The 14,900-nt window shown below is 36.4% G+C and overlaps 1 protein-coding gene across 2 annotated transcripts in view; it reads left to right on the top strand.

The window, feature by feature from the left end:
• Positions 1-6,254: 6,254 nt before the first annotated feature.
• LOC109540857 overlaps positions 6,255-14,900 on the top strand; it is an 11,757-nt gene continuing 3,111 nt past the window's right edge. The window contains exons 1-28 of one of the 2 annotated variants that reach the window (XM_048661420.1): positions 6,255-6,379; positions 6,434-6,545; positions 6,595-6,800; positions 6,860-7,065; positions 7,119-7,251; positions 7,301-7,460; positions 7,517-7,620; positions 7,711-7,909; positions 7,970-8,109; positions 8,166-8,261; positions 8,426-8,639; positions 9,578-9,780; positions 9,838-10,000; positions 10,055-10,270; positions 10,322-10,554; positions 10,630-10,871; positions 10,925-11,022; positions 11,081-11,239; positions 11,292-11,473; positions 11,526-11,712; positions 11,765-12,081; positions 12,134-12,451; positions 12,505-12,730; positions 12,782-12,993; positions 13,050-13,212; positions 13,268-13,577; positions 13,630-13,852; positions 13,906-14,055. In XM_048661420.1, coding sequence (XP_048517377.1) covers positions 6,350-6,379; positions 6,434-6,545; positions 6,595-6,800; positions 6,860-7,065; positions 7,119-7,251; positions 7,301-7,460; positions 7,517-7,620; positions 7,711-7,909; positions 7,970-8,109; positions 8,166-8,261; positions 8,426-8,639; positions 9,578-9,780; positions 9,838-10,000; positions 10,055-10,270; positions 10,322-10,554; positions 10,630-10,871; positions 10,925-11,022; positions 11,081-11,239; positions 11,292-11,473; positions 11,526-11,712; positions 11,765-12,081; positions 12,134-12,451; positions 12,505-12,730; positions 12,782-12,993; positions 13,050-13,212; positions 13,268-13,577; positions 13,630-13,852; positions 13,906-14,055 — 5,202 coding nt within the window. In that variant the 5' untranslated portion in view covers positions 6,255-6,349. Of the gene's footprint in view, positions 6,380-6,433; positions 6,546-6,594; positions 6,801-6,859; positions 7,066-7,118; positions 7,252-7,300; positions 7,461-7,516; positions 7,621-7,710; positions 7,910-7,969; positions 8,110-8,165; positions 8,262-8,425; positions 8,640-9,577; positions 9,781-9,837; positions 10,001-10,054; positions 10,271-10,321; positions 10,555-10,629; positions 10,872-10,924; positions 11,023-11,080; positions 11,240-11,291; positions 11,474-11,522; positions 11,713-11,764; positions 12,082-12,133; positions 12,452-12,504; positions 12,731-12,781; positions 12,994-13,049; positions 13,213-13,267; positions 13,578-13,629; positions 13,853-13,905; positions 14,056-14,900 lie in introns of both variants that reach the window. The other variant, XM_019909347.2, reaches the window with a different exon arrangement.

Genomic DNA, 14,900 nt, shown 5'->3' with positions numbered 1-14,900 from the left:
CTTATCCGAGTTTTGAAAATGCTTTTTTCAGTAATCGCCTGCTTTCTGGGTCTTGCTAACCTAACAACTCGTAGACTAAATAGAAGATGTTTTACAAACTATAAGTGTGAACACCATAATGAAACATTGTAGTCAGTAAATGACCACCAAAAAAACTATTAAAACGGTCAATATACTACATTTTATTGCTTGATTTACTATAGGTTTACATAACGTTTTTACATAACCAATAAACATTTATAGACTCATTTCGGCATTATTCCAGACTATAACTATATTTAACCATTTTTCAAACACATCGTCCGAATATAGTTTTCTAGTTTTACGGTTTTTACAATGTATGTTTTACGGGGCATCGTAACAGTCTCAGTCATTTGAATAGTCAATTAAACCGGTATAATGGACACCGAAAACCCTTTTTTGTTTCAGTTTAGAAAATCTATAAAGTGAATTTTATTTTGCACGTAAATGGCAAACTCGGTGCCGCTGTTTTCTCTCTTTACTGCAGACTAATTTGATGTTGGACGGACAGTTGGTTTCGCTTTGTCCCTTACCAATTCAAATCTGTACATTAATAGGGTTTAGATTTAGTTTGGTGCAAGAAATGGGATTTTTAATGGCAATCAAATGGCGGAATTCATGTTGTAAAACAGCTAAAGTCCTTAAAAATACAGTGTAACCAGAAAGTAAGGTATGCTCATATGTCCGCTTGACAATCATTGCAGACTTTAAATGGAAAAACCCTTTACTGTTATTTGATGCCCGGTCGTTTTTCTTCCTTATTTTAAAACAACCCAACCGGGATGCAATAAAGGGGGTATGTTACGATAATTACGTTTGTATTGCTTGTTCCAAAGAAAATAGTCATTACTTTTTTACCTTTCCATGGCAAATTAGGGCGGCTTTTTCTCTAATTTAATGGCAGTAAAACTGCTTGATTTGCAATTTTCGAGTAACGAGGAAATGCGGAAAATTGAATTTATTTAGTTCCAGAGTGCGACGAAACCAATTACTTTGTGCAATTTAACAGATGAATCCCCTTACGTCACTTGTCTAGAAATGTCTGTAAGGAGACTATAATCACCCCATACACAACCTATTAGTTTAATTATTGGGGTGAAATCTGAACTAAACGATGCCATGTACGTTTTGATGTCTTAGTTGGGCTTTATTTACTTAAATGTCTTAATTTACCTTCTCAGAGAAGACCAAATATTACATTCAATTACCGAATACTAATGAGAAAGCTCGTATTAGAATATGTAGCGATAAAGACCCATAAAACCGCTCAGTTTCATTCGAAAAGTCGTTTATTGCCGAGGGTGTAACAAAATGATTTCGTAAAATCAAATTTACGGATTGAAATTGGCGCATCTTGGCTTAGTTCAATCAGGTCGCGGAGTTTCTTATTTCATTAAAGGGAAAATAAAAGTGAGCCCGCCTCTTTTAATCAAAGAAGTAGTTCAAGCCAATAAACATCGAATTAAAGAAGAATTGAGTCTTTCAGATTTATCAATTTCTTTATTTTCACCCTGTTGGAGCTCCTTTTTCTCAACAAATGATTTACTCCCCTGTTTCGATCATTTTAAACTTCTTTAAATTGATTACAGCTGATAAGATTAAAACGCAAACCGCGGAAAATTAACAGTCTTACTTGGTGTTGTGAAAATTCGTTAAATTACCAAGATTTAATCGATACTTGCTGAAACAAAGCTTAGAAATGCCTGCAGGAATATGAAAAATTTGCAAATAATTAAATACCGAGTTAAATCTTCCATGACATCCAGTTAGCTTACAGTAATCAACTTCAACTCAAAATGCGATACGTACACCAAGCCTAAAGGATTATGCTCAACTGAACCTTCAACGAATATTACATGTGTGAGAGCAGTTTTATCCGATTAAAACATTAAATTTTGCCCCGAAGTCAGAGCCCGATGATTAACTTAGCGATAGACCTTCGCAAATATGACTGAATATAAAATTGCGTCCACTTTCCGGATTAAGACTTTTAACATTGTTCAACTGAGGTTTTCAGTCCAACAGATAACAAATTTTTATTTGCAGGTTTATGAATTTCTTCAATATACTTTACTAATGCAAAAAACAATTATTACCTGGGGTAATCCCAATGGCACAAGTTTCACATTAACCTTTTAAATAGGCGCATTGGATAAATGTGAATGGCATATTAGATCTCGTTTAAACTGGGGGTGAGTGTGGACCTGAAAATGTTCCTCCCCGCGGCTGAGCCTCGTAGGACATCCCGACTTCAGAATCTGCACTGTCGGGGTTTCATTTCGTAATTAACTTAATTGGCCCATTCTTTTCCTTTATCTAGTTACATAACTGTCACGTAAATGCTTATAATACGGCACGCAAATGCATTTGTTTAATTCGAAAAAATTATAATTCCGATCAAATGGGGTACAGTTTGAAATCAGCCCGCTTCCGATTGGGCACTATGCGAAAGGATAGTTTTCGTTTTTCAACTGCAATAAGCCTCTCTCGCTTCAGCCGGATATGGCACGGACAAAACATCGCAACTAATTAGAATTATTCGGTGAGAGTAAATAACAAAATAGAATTCGTCAGTAATCATTGTCAAAATACCGTGCCCAGTCGCATAAGCGTAGCGTAATTTGTTTTTATCAGTTAGCATAAACATGCAAATTAATATTTGGTCGGTTTAAGTAGGCCCGATAACTAACGGAAATTTATTTAAAAAACAAACCGCATTTTAGGGGTAAAGAGTAATGGTTGATTGCCAGATGGAGCACAGCTATTTTGCTCATTCAATCAAATTACTGCGGGAAAGATGTTTTTGATTGACGATGCGATCTGAAAGTGGCCAAGCGATGCCAGCGAGGCCGAGCGACTTTTATAGAACGCGATTTTTTATTGCGCTCAGTTGTGGGTGGGTAAAAGCTTGGCTTGGGAAGTTAAAGATCGCATTTTCCATGGATTTTCTAACACTCTTGTATTGGAGACACCGGTAATTAGCAGAGTGAAAAAAGTCAAAAGAAAAGATGGTCGCATGACAATAATCTAGCTCTTCGTAACTGAAAAAATACTGGAAACTCTCAGAAATTTTCTATTAAAGTGATGTTTTCCTCATTTAAAGCCGCAGATTTTCGCTTTCGAATTTCGAATTCTGGGCAAGCTTGAGAGATTTTTGGTTTTTCCTTGAGATTTTTTCTAAAATCCGTCTATCTAAACCAACGGCCAATCGCTTCGCGTTAGTAACTTGAAAAGATCGTGGAAATTCCCAGAAATTTCCTAATCAATGGAGTGTTTCCTCACTCAAAGCAGCCTACATTCTGTTTCGAGTGATGTTATTGGACGCATTCAGGAATTTTTGGTTTGTCCTGGACGAATTTTTGAAAAGCTCGTGTTTACTAACGGTCAGTCGACTCGTCTTTGTAACCGAAAAAATCCTGGAAACTCCCAGAAATTTCCTACTAAAGTGAATTCTTCCTCACTTAAAGTAGCGGATTTTTGCTTACGAGTGATGTGACGGGCTGGATTTAGGGATTTTTGGTTTTTCCCCAACAAAGTTTTGAAAAACTGGGAAAAAAAACGGGTGTCCCAACGGCCATCAAATCGCCTTAGGAACTGAAAAATCCTGGAAACTTCCAGCAATTAAAAGCCTGTAAAAGTGAGTTTTTTCTCACTTAAAGCTGCGGACTTTTTTCCTAGAGATTGAACAGTCTTAGGAATTTTTCGTTTTTCCATGACATTTTTTTTAAATCCGTGTTTACCAAAAAAATCCTGGGGACTCCCAGAAAGATTCCATCAAAGTGCGTTTTCCGTGCGTTTGAAGCAACCCATTTTCACTTTCGAGTGGTATTATGAGCCGGATTGTTGGTTTTTTGCCTTTTTATTGTAAAATTTTTGAAATAGTTGTGTTTTTCGGTTTAGTTTAGTAGCTGAAAAAATACTGGAAACTCTCAMAAATTTCCTATTAAAGTGGGTTTTAGTCAAATAAAGCCGCGGAMTTTTTTCCAGAGATTGAACKGTCTTYGGGATTTTTAGTTTTTCCATGATAATATTTTTATYATCCATGTTTACCAACAAATCCTGGYGACTCCCAGAAAGATTCTATCAGAGTGCGCTTTCCACGTTTAAAGCAGCCCATTTTCACTTTCGAGTGATATTATCAGCCGGATTGTTGGATTTTTGGCTTTTTCTTGTCAAATTTTTGAAAAAGTTGTGTTTTCGGTTTAGTTTAGTAACTGAAAAAATACTGGAAACTCTCAGACATTTCCTATCAAAGTGGGTGTTTAGTCAATTAAAGCCGCGGACTTTCTCTTTCGAATTATGTTATAGGCCGGATTGAGAAATTTTTGTTTTTGTCTCGGCGAATTTTTGAAAAAGTTGTGTTTTTTGGCTTAGTTTATTAACTGAAAAAAATGCTGGAAACTCTCAGAAATTTTCTATTAAAGTGATGTTTTCCTCATTTAAAGCCGCAGATTTTCGCTTTCGAATTTCGAATTCTGGGCAAGCTTGAGAGATTTTTGGTTTTTCCTTGAGATTTTTTCTAAAATCCGTCTATCTAAACTAACTGCCAATCGCTTCGCGTTAGTAACTTGAAAAGATCGTGGAAACTCCCAGAAATTTCCTAATCAAGTGAGTGTTTCCTCACTCAAAGCAGCCCACATTCTGTTTCGAGTGATGTTATTGGATGCATTCAGGAATTTTTGGTTTGTCCTGGACGAATTTTTGAAAAGCTCGTGTTTACTAACGGTCAGTCGACTCGCCTTTGTAACCGAAAAAATCCGGGAAACTTTCAGGAATTTCCGATCAAAGTGAGTTTCTCAAAAAAAGTCAGTTCAACAAAGTCTTGCGCTCGATTAACCCCCTTTAAACCCCGAGCATAATGGTTACACGCAATTGTGAGTTAAAATAGGGTAGTCCTGAAATGTATATACCAATTCGCGTATTAAATTCCACCCGAGCGATGCAATTTTGCTGAAATATCCTAATGCTGTAAACAGATTTGTCGACTTGACAGTTTCCCCACTAATACGACCAGGCAGACTTACCGACAACCAGAGCCTGATATATTGGAATCTATTTCGTATTGATCCCCTATTTTCAATATTAAATTACTTTGAGGGTTAATTTGAAAATTGCGCTCACTCCAATCAGGCCAACAAATTTTCTGCGGTGCCTACCTCGTCTTCATGATGCCGTTTGAAGAGTTCGCTAGCTAAAACCTGATGCACTAAATAAAAACTAATCAAGCCTGCTTTCCCTATAGTACTGCTTCAAGAGTCCCATAAATGTTGTGACAGATTCCATGTTCCCACTGAACCAAGCCCAGCGTGACGGATTTTTTTGCGTGATATAACAAAATAGTCCCGCATTTAGGGTTCATTTAATAGATATAAATGAATGCCGTTTTGTTACATATTAGGATGATTGCCTGTAATCTAAAGCGGGCCATTTCAATGCGAAAGAATGACCATGATATAATGCTGGACCGCTTGAGTGACAGACTAATCTTTCAGTGACATATACCGAGGTTCGCTTATAAATGACCAGCGATCAACAAATGCAAATAACATGTAAATGTACGCGGGCTATGGCAGTATAGATGGAGAATCTACTGGGCCGGATTCCACATTTTATCACTTTCCGGCTATGTTCATTTTCATCCAACAACGCTTTGCGTAAAACGCACCTCCGATGGAGAAAATTTTCGGAAACAGTAATTTCAAGCTCTCCTCACAAAAACAGGAGAACTTTGCAATGTTTGTAACTTTAAGGGCTGTCCCTACAATTTTCCTACCCATCAATAGAAAATTTGAAACCTGAGCTCAGAAGTTTGGCCACCCACCCCCAAATTTGAAACCCAATAATGAGAAAACCGTGGCACACAACCCGAAATTAAAGCAATTTATTCAAACTCTTCCTATTTAAAGAGTCCCTTTGAGCCCGGATCTGGGAAGAGGGATGGGGAATCTATAGCACGTCAGTATCCGTATATACATGGCCCTCATGTCCACTCTGCGAACAAAAAGACGGGATTATACGGGGCGCTATGCCCTTACTGACCACCCACTGGCCGAGTTGTGGGAATATGCTCGATTCCGGTTTAACCCCCTCATTTAGCTTAATCAAATTTTTATTCTGATTAAATCGCTTCAGGCCCATTTATCAGGTATTTGCAAGCCTGCCATGCCAATATATAGTCCTTGCCAATACAAAGTCTGTGTCAGTGGATGTTTAACATGCTATGCTAAATATTTGGGCGATAAAAACGTTTTTGGTATATACTTTATAGCACTGTGAAACCAAGATCGATGCAGCCAGGTGTTTGAACAAGGTGTCCGTGTTTAGAAAAATGAAGACATACTTAGCATGTTTTTTAGTAGTGAGTAAATAAAAAGACATAGATTTCTCCCTCCTACAACAAGCCGTTTTTCAGACCCTATTGGGCCTAAGTGAAACACGCTTTGCAGAAAATGCCGCCCTCGATGAATGCCTCGCAAATCAGTCAATAAATGTACAACCGAGATTGAGGAAACATATGCCAACCCGTACGTAGAAATTAGTGTGAAATTTCGAAAAAGTAAGGCCAACTTTTAGAAGGTGAAGATACAGTGGCCAGAGCAGTCATAGAGAACCCAAGACGTTCGGCAAGTGAAATGCCCAACCCCAGCATAAATATATTCACACAGTTCAACAAAACGTTCTTTGTGATCGGTAACAGCATTTTTTTGGGAACTATGCACAAAGAGTTAAGCATGGAGCCCTATGGGGACTTTGAGCATGGAAACCGGAAAATCTTCAAGGTAACTAACTACCAAATACACATCTAAAATACTTTTAGCGCACGCCGCCAACCTTTCAGAGCTTTGAATATGAAAAAACTGGGTTCCTAGCAATCAGCCACAAATCGGATATAAAATTCTACTTGTTATATGAGAACAGCACAACTCCAGAACTCATACAGAAACTCTGGAGTCCGTATATTTCCGATGGACGTTTTTTCACCAATGCTGATAACTTGTACTTTGTGTTGAGTTCAAACATAAGCCATCACATAGGCCATTTGACGTAAGTTAGAAAAAATACCTCTACCAATTCGATAAAACCTTGTATACCTACAGCTTTTATAAATGGATGGGTTCATACTTTGACCACATTGAAGAAGTGCAAGCAACAGGGATAATCAAAATTGACAGTTTTCCATGGAGATCATCCGAAATATTTATAGCTGAACGAAAATTGCCGGGACTTAAGGTTGCAAATCAAAAAATGTTGAGCAATTCTTTAATCAAATGCATTTTAGCTTAGGTCATCAGTCTACGAGTTTAAATATGATAAAGCAACGAAAATACAGGAGCTAGACACTAACAACCCTTTCCAAATGAATATATTTATCCAGAAACATGTCCCCTATGTTCTGATTTATGAAGAATCCCACAGACAGCGGCTGTTTAAATGGACTGGTAAATTATGTGAACATAATTGCTTCTATCAAGAAAACTTCTGATATTAATTTCAGGTTTCGAAATGGTCGCCGTAAAGAAATTCGAGTGGAAACATGAAGTCAATAATTCAATGGTTGTTTACAGTAACTCGATACCATTAATTGTGCACCCACAACTGGCAAGTAGTAACTTATGAAACCTAATCCTACCCAAGACATTTGTTTAAATGCACACTGCGAACCCTCTTTTTCTTGTGTAACCTTTCCAGGAGAAAGTAATGTTCTTCAAGGCTGAAAATGAAGATATCGTGCTTCACCAGACAAAAAGATACGTAGTGAACTTTTCAATTATATCGGACATCAACAAAGGCCAAAATGAAAAAGGCAATATAACTTTTATAGCGGGTTTAAGCGAAGATTACACGATAAACATCTATGGGATGTATGTCGAGGCACACGCTGAAATGGGTAAATTTATTATTTAGATATAACAGTCGTAAAACAAATTTCAATTTGTCTATTTTATAGAGCGAGAACAAGGCGAACCACTAAGGAACTGTTTCAATAATTTAGCCGAAAAGGTTTACGATCCAAGGAGCAAACTAAATCAAGCAAATGTTCATTCAAGTCCCAGAAAAAGACAAACGAATATTGATTCTACAATTAATGTACGCAAGTTGAATTACTGTAAGAACTGCTGAAGAATGATTTGTTTTAATTTCAGGGTACAGACATAACTATTCAGTTTAACAACCTAGATAAACGACTTAAGCGAGTTAAGGAGCTTATAAACAACCCCGAAAACTTCCCAAACGAGTTTGTGAGTAAATAGTCGATTTCTTTGTTAGCCCTTCACCCTAAAAACAAAAACTCCAAAAAATGTAATTTCCATAAGTAGCAAGTGCATTTTCAAGCGTAAAATGCCCTTTTTAAATTTGGGCTAGACGGTCTAATGTGGCGATATTGAATTAATGATATTTTCAGGTGGTCAACAGTAAAGCAGTTATCAAAGGCAGCATTAAGGCAAAAAATATAATTGGCAATCATTTGAGGTTTGATACAATAAACGGGAAACCCTGGACACCAGAATTGTGGCTACAGTCGGATGGGAAGCAAATTATAACTGGAGCTGTTTGGATTAGAAACTTGAAGTCAAAAATTCTAGTAGCTAATGGAACAACCGCCAACATCTTTAAAGGTTTTCAATTTATTTACTGATGATAAAGTTTATTGACTGAGTCAGGCAAAATTGAACAAAGAGCGATCAGAAAAGAATATTCCCCACCTAACTGGGACTGTAATATGGAAAATATTGTCGGTTAAAAATTGTGCAAGTTCACAAACCGATTAAAATGAACCGCAAATGACGATTATTTATCGATTAGAAGTCGTGACCGCTCAAAACCGGCTTAAAATGGGGCAAAAATGTTGATTATTTCGGATCTGAGGCGTCTAGTGAATTTTTCAAGAAGCTCGCTGCATTATTGGTTCTCTTGAGATGAAAATGATGTAGAGCTCAAGGGATTTTGCAATAATTTTTTTTCTCGTTCTATTATGCTCGTTGCAGTCTTCGCTATTGTAAGATTAAATTGATGTATTATTCGAGGGATTTTGAGAGAAATTATTTTTTTTCAAAAAATCGACCACCCTTATGAAATTTTCGATCAAAATTGTAAATTTTACATGACGCAAAGATATCGCCGTTTAAAGATCGTGCCCGCTAAAAAACTGCTCAAATCGAGTCAAAAATGTTGAATATTTCGGGTTTAAAGTTTCTAACGTATTTTCCAATTAGCTCGTTGCACTTTTCGCTGTTGTAAGATGAAATTGCTGTATAGTTCGAGGAATTTTGAGAGAAATTAATTTTTCCGTTATGAAAATAACTAAAATAAATCCGTTATGAAATTTTCGGCCAAAAATCAAAAGTTCACATTCGAATTTTTTGCGCTCAATGGATTGTTCCCTACCCAAAAAGCCTTCTAATGTGCATATAAAAAGTGTTTGGATCTAAAATAAGGAAAATTCGTCGGTTAAAAGTCGTGACCGCTCAAAAACGGTTTTCTTTCAAAAGTCAAAAAATCTTTGTTTTTTTTACAAGAAGCGCCGAACATTAATATCATAATTAATAAATTGTAGATCTTCTCAGATCAAATTCCACTCAAAAAATAACTGGAAAATTCAAAATTAAAAAGTTGGTTGCATCCGAAATAAGTGCAAAAACAATTAATAATATCGAAGTGAACCAAATTTACAAGAAAAATGATTCAGTGATAATCAAGGGTGTTAAATCATTTAACAATGTGTCATCCAAAAACGCAACAGTGAGCAAAATTAACGGGGTAAGCGCATACAAAACTCAATAACATAGTTTCCGCTCGCATAAAACTTGTTTATAGAAAGATGCACAGGATGTTCTTCGAAAGCTGAATCAACCCAACAATCTTGTTTTTGCCTCAAATATCACTATAGAAAAACTTGAAGTAGAAACCATCGACAACATCACCTGGAACCACTTGAAAGAAACACTGTTTAAGATTGGAAAGGATCACACAATTTTTGGTAAAAATTCTGCCTATTTCTTCAAACTTAAATATACAACATTGGGACTTTAAGGCAATATAAGCGGCCCAAAATTTACAACAACCCACTTGAAAGCAGGCAGAATAAACGGTGTGGACCCCAAAAATTTTATGACTACTTCTACTGATCAAATAATCAACTCTACGATCCAGTTCAACAATATTCAGGCATTCAAGCTGGATTCTAAGCTGATAAATGGTCAGAATCCGGCAAATTTTGCGCACATTGACCAGAATGTAACTGTTAAGGGTACAAAAAACTGAATTAGTAACTAATAAAATAAAAAACAAACTATTTTAGGTCCTGTGAAAATTCAAAACATAGCAGTTGAAAATAATTTGATTATCCGTGATAAGGATAACAGTTTTACCAATAAAACTGAATTGCATCAGCGATACCACGGCAAAATTACTGTTCACGGAAATCTATACGTGAATAACTTTTCAATTTCACCCAACACCACCGTGACTCTTAATGGAAACACATTCCCAATGGAAGCCTTAAACCAATATTGGACCAAAGATGGCAATCAAGTTAGTGAAAACCCAGAATCGAAATCTGAAAATCTCCAAATAATTCAGCTAACCGACCGATTTTTCGTTTTTCAGACCATACCCACGCAACTTGAAGCCCAAAAAGGAATAACAGTTCCTCATTTGCAAACTAAATATCTGAACAACGTTCCCATGGAACGTTTTGCGGTGAATAGCAACAAAACCCAAATCAAAGGCCCGTTGGTGTTCAAAAACGCTACAGTTTACGGAAATGTCGTTCTGCACAAAACTGCAATCACTCAGTCATTTAATCTCTCGAAACTCGCGTTTGAAGCTGTAAAAAATGACGGGAAACCGTAAGTAAAAATCTTTTAGTTGTAAATTCATATAAGCCATCGATTTATTTTAGATATCATATTAAAGGCAAGAAGACTTTCCGTAACACTCTGGTGGCAAACCGTTTGTCAAGTCCTGCAAATGTAACTCTATATACCAACCAATTGTCGGGTAAATGTTAGCCTGAACATGAATGAAACAAATGTTGCATGATCTTAACGGTTTTCAGGCATCAACAAGTTTAAAAGAGTCACTGTTGAAGGTGATGTAGTTGGAAACGTTCATACAGAGCTAATCAATAACATAAATATCACCAAATTAATGGAAAATGTACTATCTTTGGATAGATCTCAAAACTTAAGTCACATGGCATTTAAAAGAGTGGCCGGTATGATGGCAATTAAAATATAGTAATCAAGTTTCTGTAAGCTCAGTTGTAGTTGAGAATTTACGCGTCGAAAGGATTAATGGAATTAATGTAACTAAGTACATGACTATTTTGGAAGGTTTGCTAAAGAGCAAACACTTCAAGCAAATCAACATAAAAGGAAATGTAACGCTGCAGCAAATTCAAGACCTGAAGACCATAAATGCGCATGATATCCGCCAATTGCTTGAAAAGGTATCAAAATATCCTTAATCCAATAAGAGCAAAACATTTACTTTTGCAGCAGCAATCTGAAATCAACCAAGAAGTCACCTTTCTAGGTGATGTCAAGTTTTCAGGCAAAGCAAACATAACAAATCTGAAAACTCGCATAATAAATGGAATCGACTTTCTTAATTTAACCAGAAGACATTTCCATAAAATCTCCAATCAAACCGTTTCTGGAAAATACACTTTTACCACCCTAAAAACTAGTAAGTAGCTGATGAAAAAATGACAAAGAAACAATTGCAAATTCCATTGCAGACCAATTATATACCAAACGGATCAACGATATGAATGTAGAGAATCTTATTGACATATCGTCGAAAAAACCTCAGCGACTTTCGGCCCCACTGGGTATAATACTGAAAAATGCCACTTTCAAAAAATCGATCAAATCTAACGATATGTGGCCATGTGATATACATAAAGCAATGGACAATATTCGCTACCCTCAAACACAAGAATGGAATTCGGTTGAAATTATCGGAAATGTTTCTTTCCTAGACAAAACTTGTGATTTGATGCGAATTATTGAAAAGAGTGTTAAAAAAACCAAACGAAATATCATTCTCGCCCCAGTAAGACGAACGAACTAAATCCTTATTAATTGATATTTAAAATATATTTTAGGTACACATTACAGAACATGTTCTGGCTGATCACGTCCGAATAGAAAACCTGTTGAGCAACATTAATCTAACAGATCTAATCAACGACGTGGTGTTGGCGGATTCAGACGAAGAACAGATAATAACTGGCCATAAAACATTTAGCAATCATATAAGTGCTGATTATGTAACTATAACGGAAAACGCCGATATCCCTTTCGTTAACCGTGTGTACATACCAGAACTTTATCGAAGAATTATTCGAAAAGATGAAATTAATAACGTTACAATTTTGGGACGTAAAACGTTCTTTGCAGGACTGCAGGCTGACAGAGTGTTTGTAAGAATTCGGACTTGCAGCAAATAAGAAAACAATTATTTTCAACGTTTCAGGTTGATAATGTTGGCCAACTGAAACCAGAAAACATTGTAACTTTGGCTAATTTACGTGAAATTCCCAATGCCATATTTGACGCCATAGAAATCACTAATGATCTAAATGTTGAATTTATTAACAACTATAACATCAGCGATGTTTTGGCCAATAGAGTGTTGATCAACACTACGAAAAAACAGATTGTACACTCAGTCTGCTACTTCGATGATTTGGAAGTATCAGGTAAACCGACGAATGGAGGATGATATTGGTTGTAAAGTAGCGCTCTAATAGGTGATCTAACAACACCAGTCATCAACAACGTAAACCTTAAAGATGTGGTATTCGATATTGGCGAGCAGAAAATAAATTCCTTGAAGAAGTTTCAACAGGATATTATGATCTTCGGAAACCTCGCTACTGAGAATATTAACGGCATTAACATCACAGAAGCCTACAAAAATGCAGTATTGCCTGGAAGCAGTGACATCGTTGTTGGATCCATTGTAAGCCACAAAACGCTAGTTTGGTAACGGAATAATTTCAATTGATAATTTTTCAGACGCGCCAAAAGTCAGAGAAATTTATTGGCAATATTGATGCGGTACCCGAAAATACCAAAGAAATAATGAATAACCCAGCTAACAATACTGAAAAACTAAAGATTCTCGCTATGAGTCCCGAGATCAAATCCATCATTGAAGAATCCTTGCCCAAAGTGAAACGTACGGATAAATCAACTTAACCGGCAGCTATAACTCTTTTTCCACTTTATTTCAGATATGCCGAAGGAATTAATGTATATTGAAAAATCGGAAGATCTTCAAATTGGAATCCAAAATGCGATCGATGCTAGAGTGACAAAAATTAAAGACTACACTCTAATTTATATCATTAGTGAAGAATCGCATGATCAATGCAGTTTGCCCGAAGGATGCAAGTGTCTGATTCAGCATACATTGGAGGTATCCCCTCATCTTTCAGTAGCCCTAATTTCGAGTGAAGCACGCCAGAGGACTTATAGTTACGATACTGATACTCTCACTATACACGTACAAACTAGCAGTATCAGCACTGATAAGCGTTGCAGGTAGGTGAATTATTATTTAGCAATTCGGCTTCTATTGAGATTTCTGGGTTAGAGCTAATAGCACTGATGATATTTCAACTCTGCATTGGAGCACAAGAAGCAGCAATATCAGCGATACAACTAATACTTATCCAGTCATGTTTACCGGATATCTGAGAGCAGTTGAGTTCTTTACTCTAGGTGGAACTACTTATGCTGTCCTAGCGCTATATTACGACCCAATCACCGATACTCACGACTTAAATTGTACAATAATTCGTTTCAAAGATGATAAGGTAAAACTCATCAAGCTACACAGCAGCGGCATATTATCACATTTTATTTTCAGACAAGTGCCTCAGAAATTCAACAAATCGAAACCCATCGAGCCTCGACTTTGCATATACTACACACTGCTCAGGGCGTCATTATGATCATCGGAAACGTGGCCGATCAGTCGTATACGAAAATATATAAGTTTAATGATGACCTTCAAAAGGTAACAACTACACGGGGAGATTTACGTAGACTGTGCATTAGAAGTTTTATAACTTTCAGTTGTTTTAGAAACTTCAAATTTTGTTTCGGGTCATAACGAGTCCTGGAAATGGTCCTGTTTAGTTTAGTTTCTTATTGTTTAACCGCAGCAAACTTTTCAAACTGGATCAAAAAGTTTGTGGATGCCCTTTAAAAACAGCTATTTTTTAACATCGGAATCATGAGAAAAGCGGGCAATGAAGTCAAAGTTTAGACACTTATTACGGATAAACTGCTGATTGAAGAGGAACCATTACGGGTGTTCTATATCGAGCACTGAAGATTTCACGTTAAAATACAACAAAAGTCGCTAAACATTAATAAATATCACGCACCAGAAAAATCGATATCGAAATTTAAAAGAAAATGTAGTGTGAACTTAAGTTGTTGTTCTATCATAAAATACCTGTCAAGAATATACAGGGTTGCTCATTAGTGCGTCAAAGTGCGATATCTCAGTAAATCTGAACTTTACAAGAAAATACGTCCTACGAAAGTTTTTCATGTTTAAAAGGTCCACATTTTAAAATTACTTTCCAATATACGGGGTGTATCATAAACGTGTGGTAGTTACCAACTTTGGTTTTTTAAATGGAACCGCCCCTTTTTTCATTGATTTTCAGATTTGTCGTCAAAATTTAAGTTAAGTTTGTGTCAAACGTTTTACCTGAAAAATTTACGATTTCCGAGTTATTCGTAAAAATGTGAAAGTTTTGACAGCTACTGGGTTCCACAGAAATCGATGCTGTACACTACCCGCTGCGAATTTTGGAAAACAGTTTTTAGCGATTCTAACAGAACATCATG

This window comes from Dendroctonus ponderosae, unplaced genomic scaffold (assembly GCF_020466585.1).
Source record: "Dendroctonus ponderosae isolate FM_Combo_2020 unplaced genomic scaffold, Dpon_F_20191213v2 Dpon_F_20191213_1, whole genome shotgun sequence".
NCBI lineage: Eukaryota > Metazoa > Arthropoda > Insecta > Coleoptera > Curculionidae > Dendroctonus > Dendroctonus ponderosae.
This window is presented reverse-complemented; position numbering and strand designations above follow the sequence as displayed.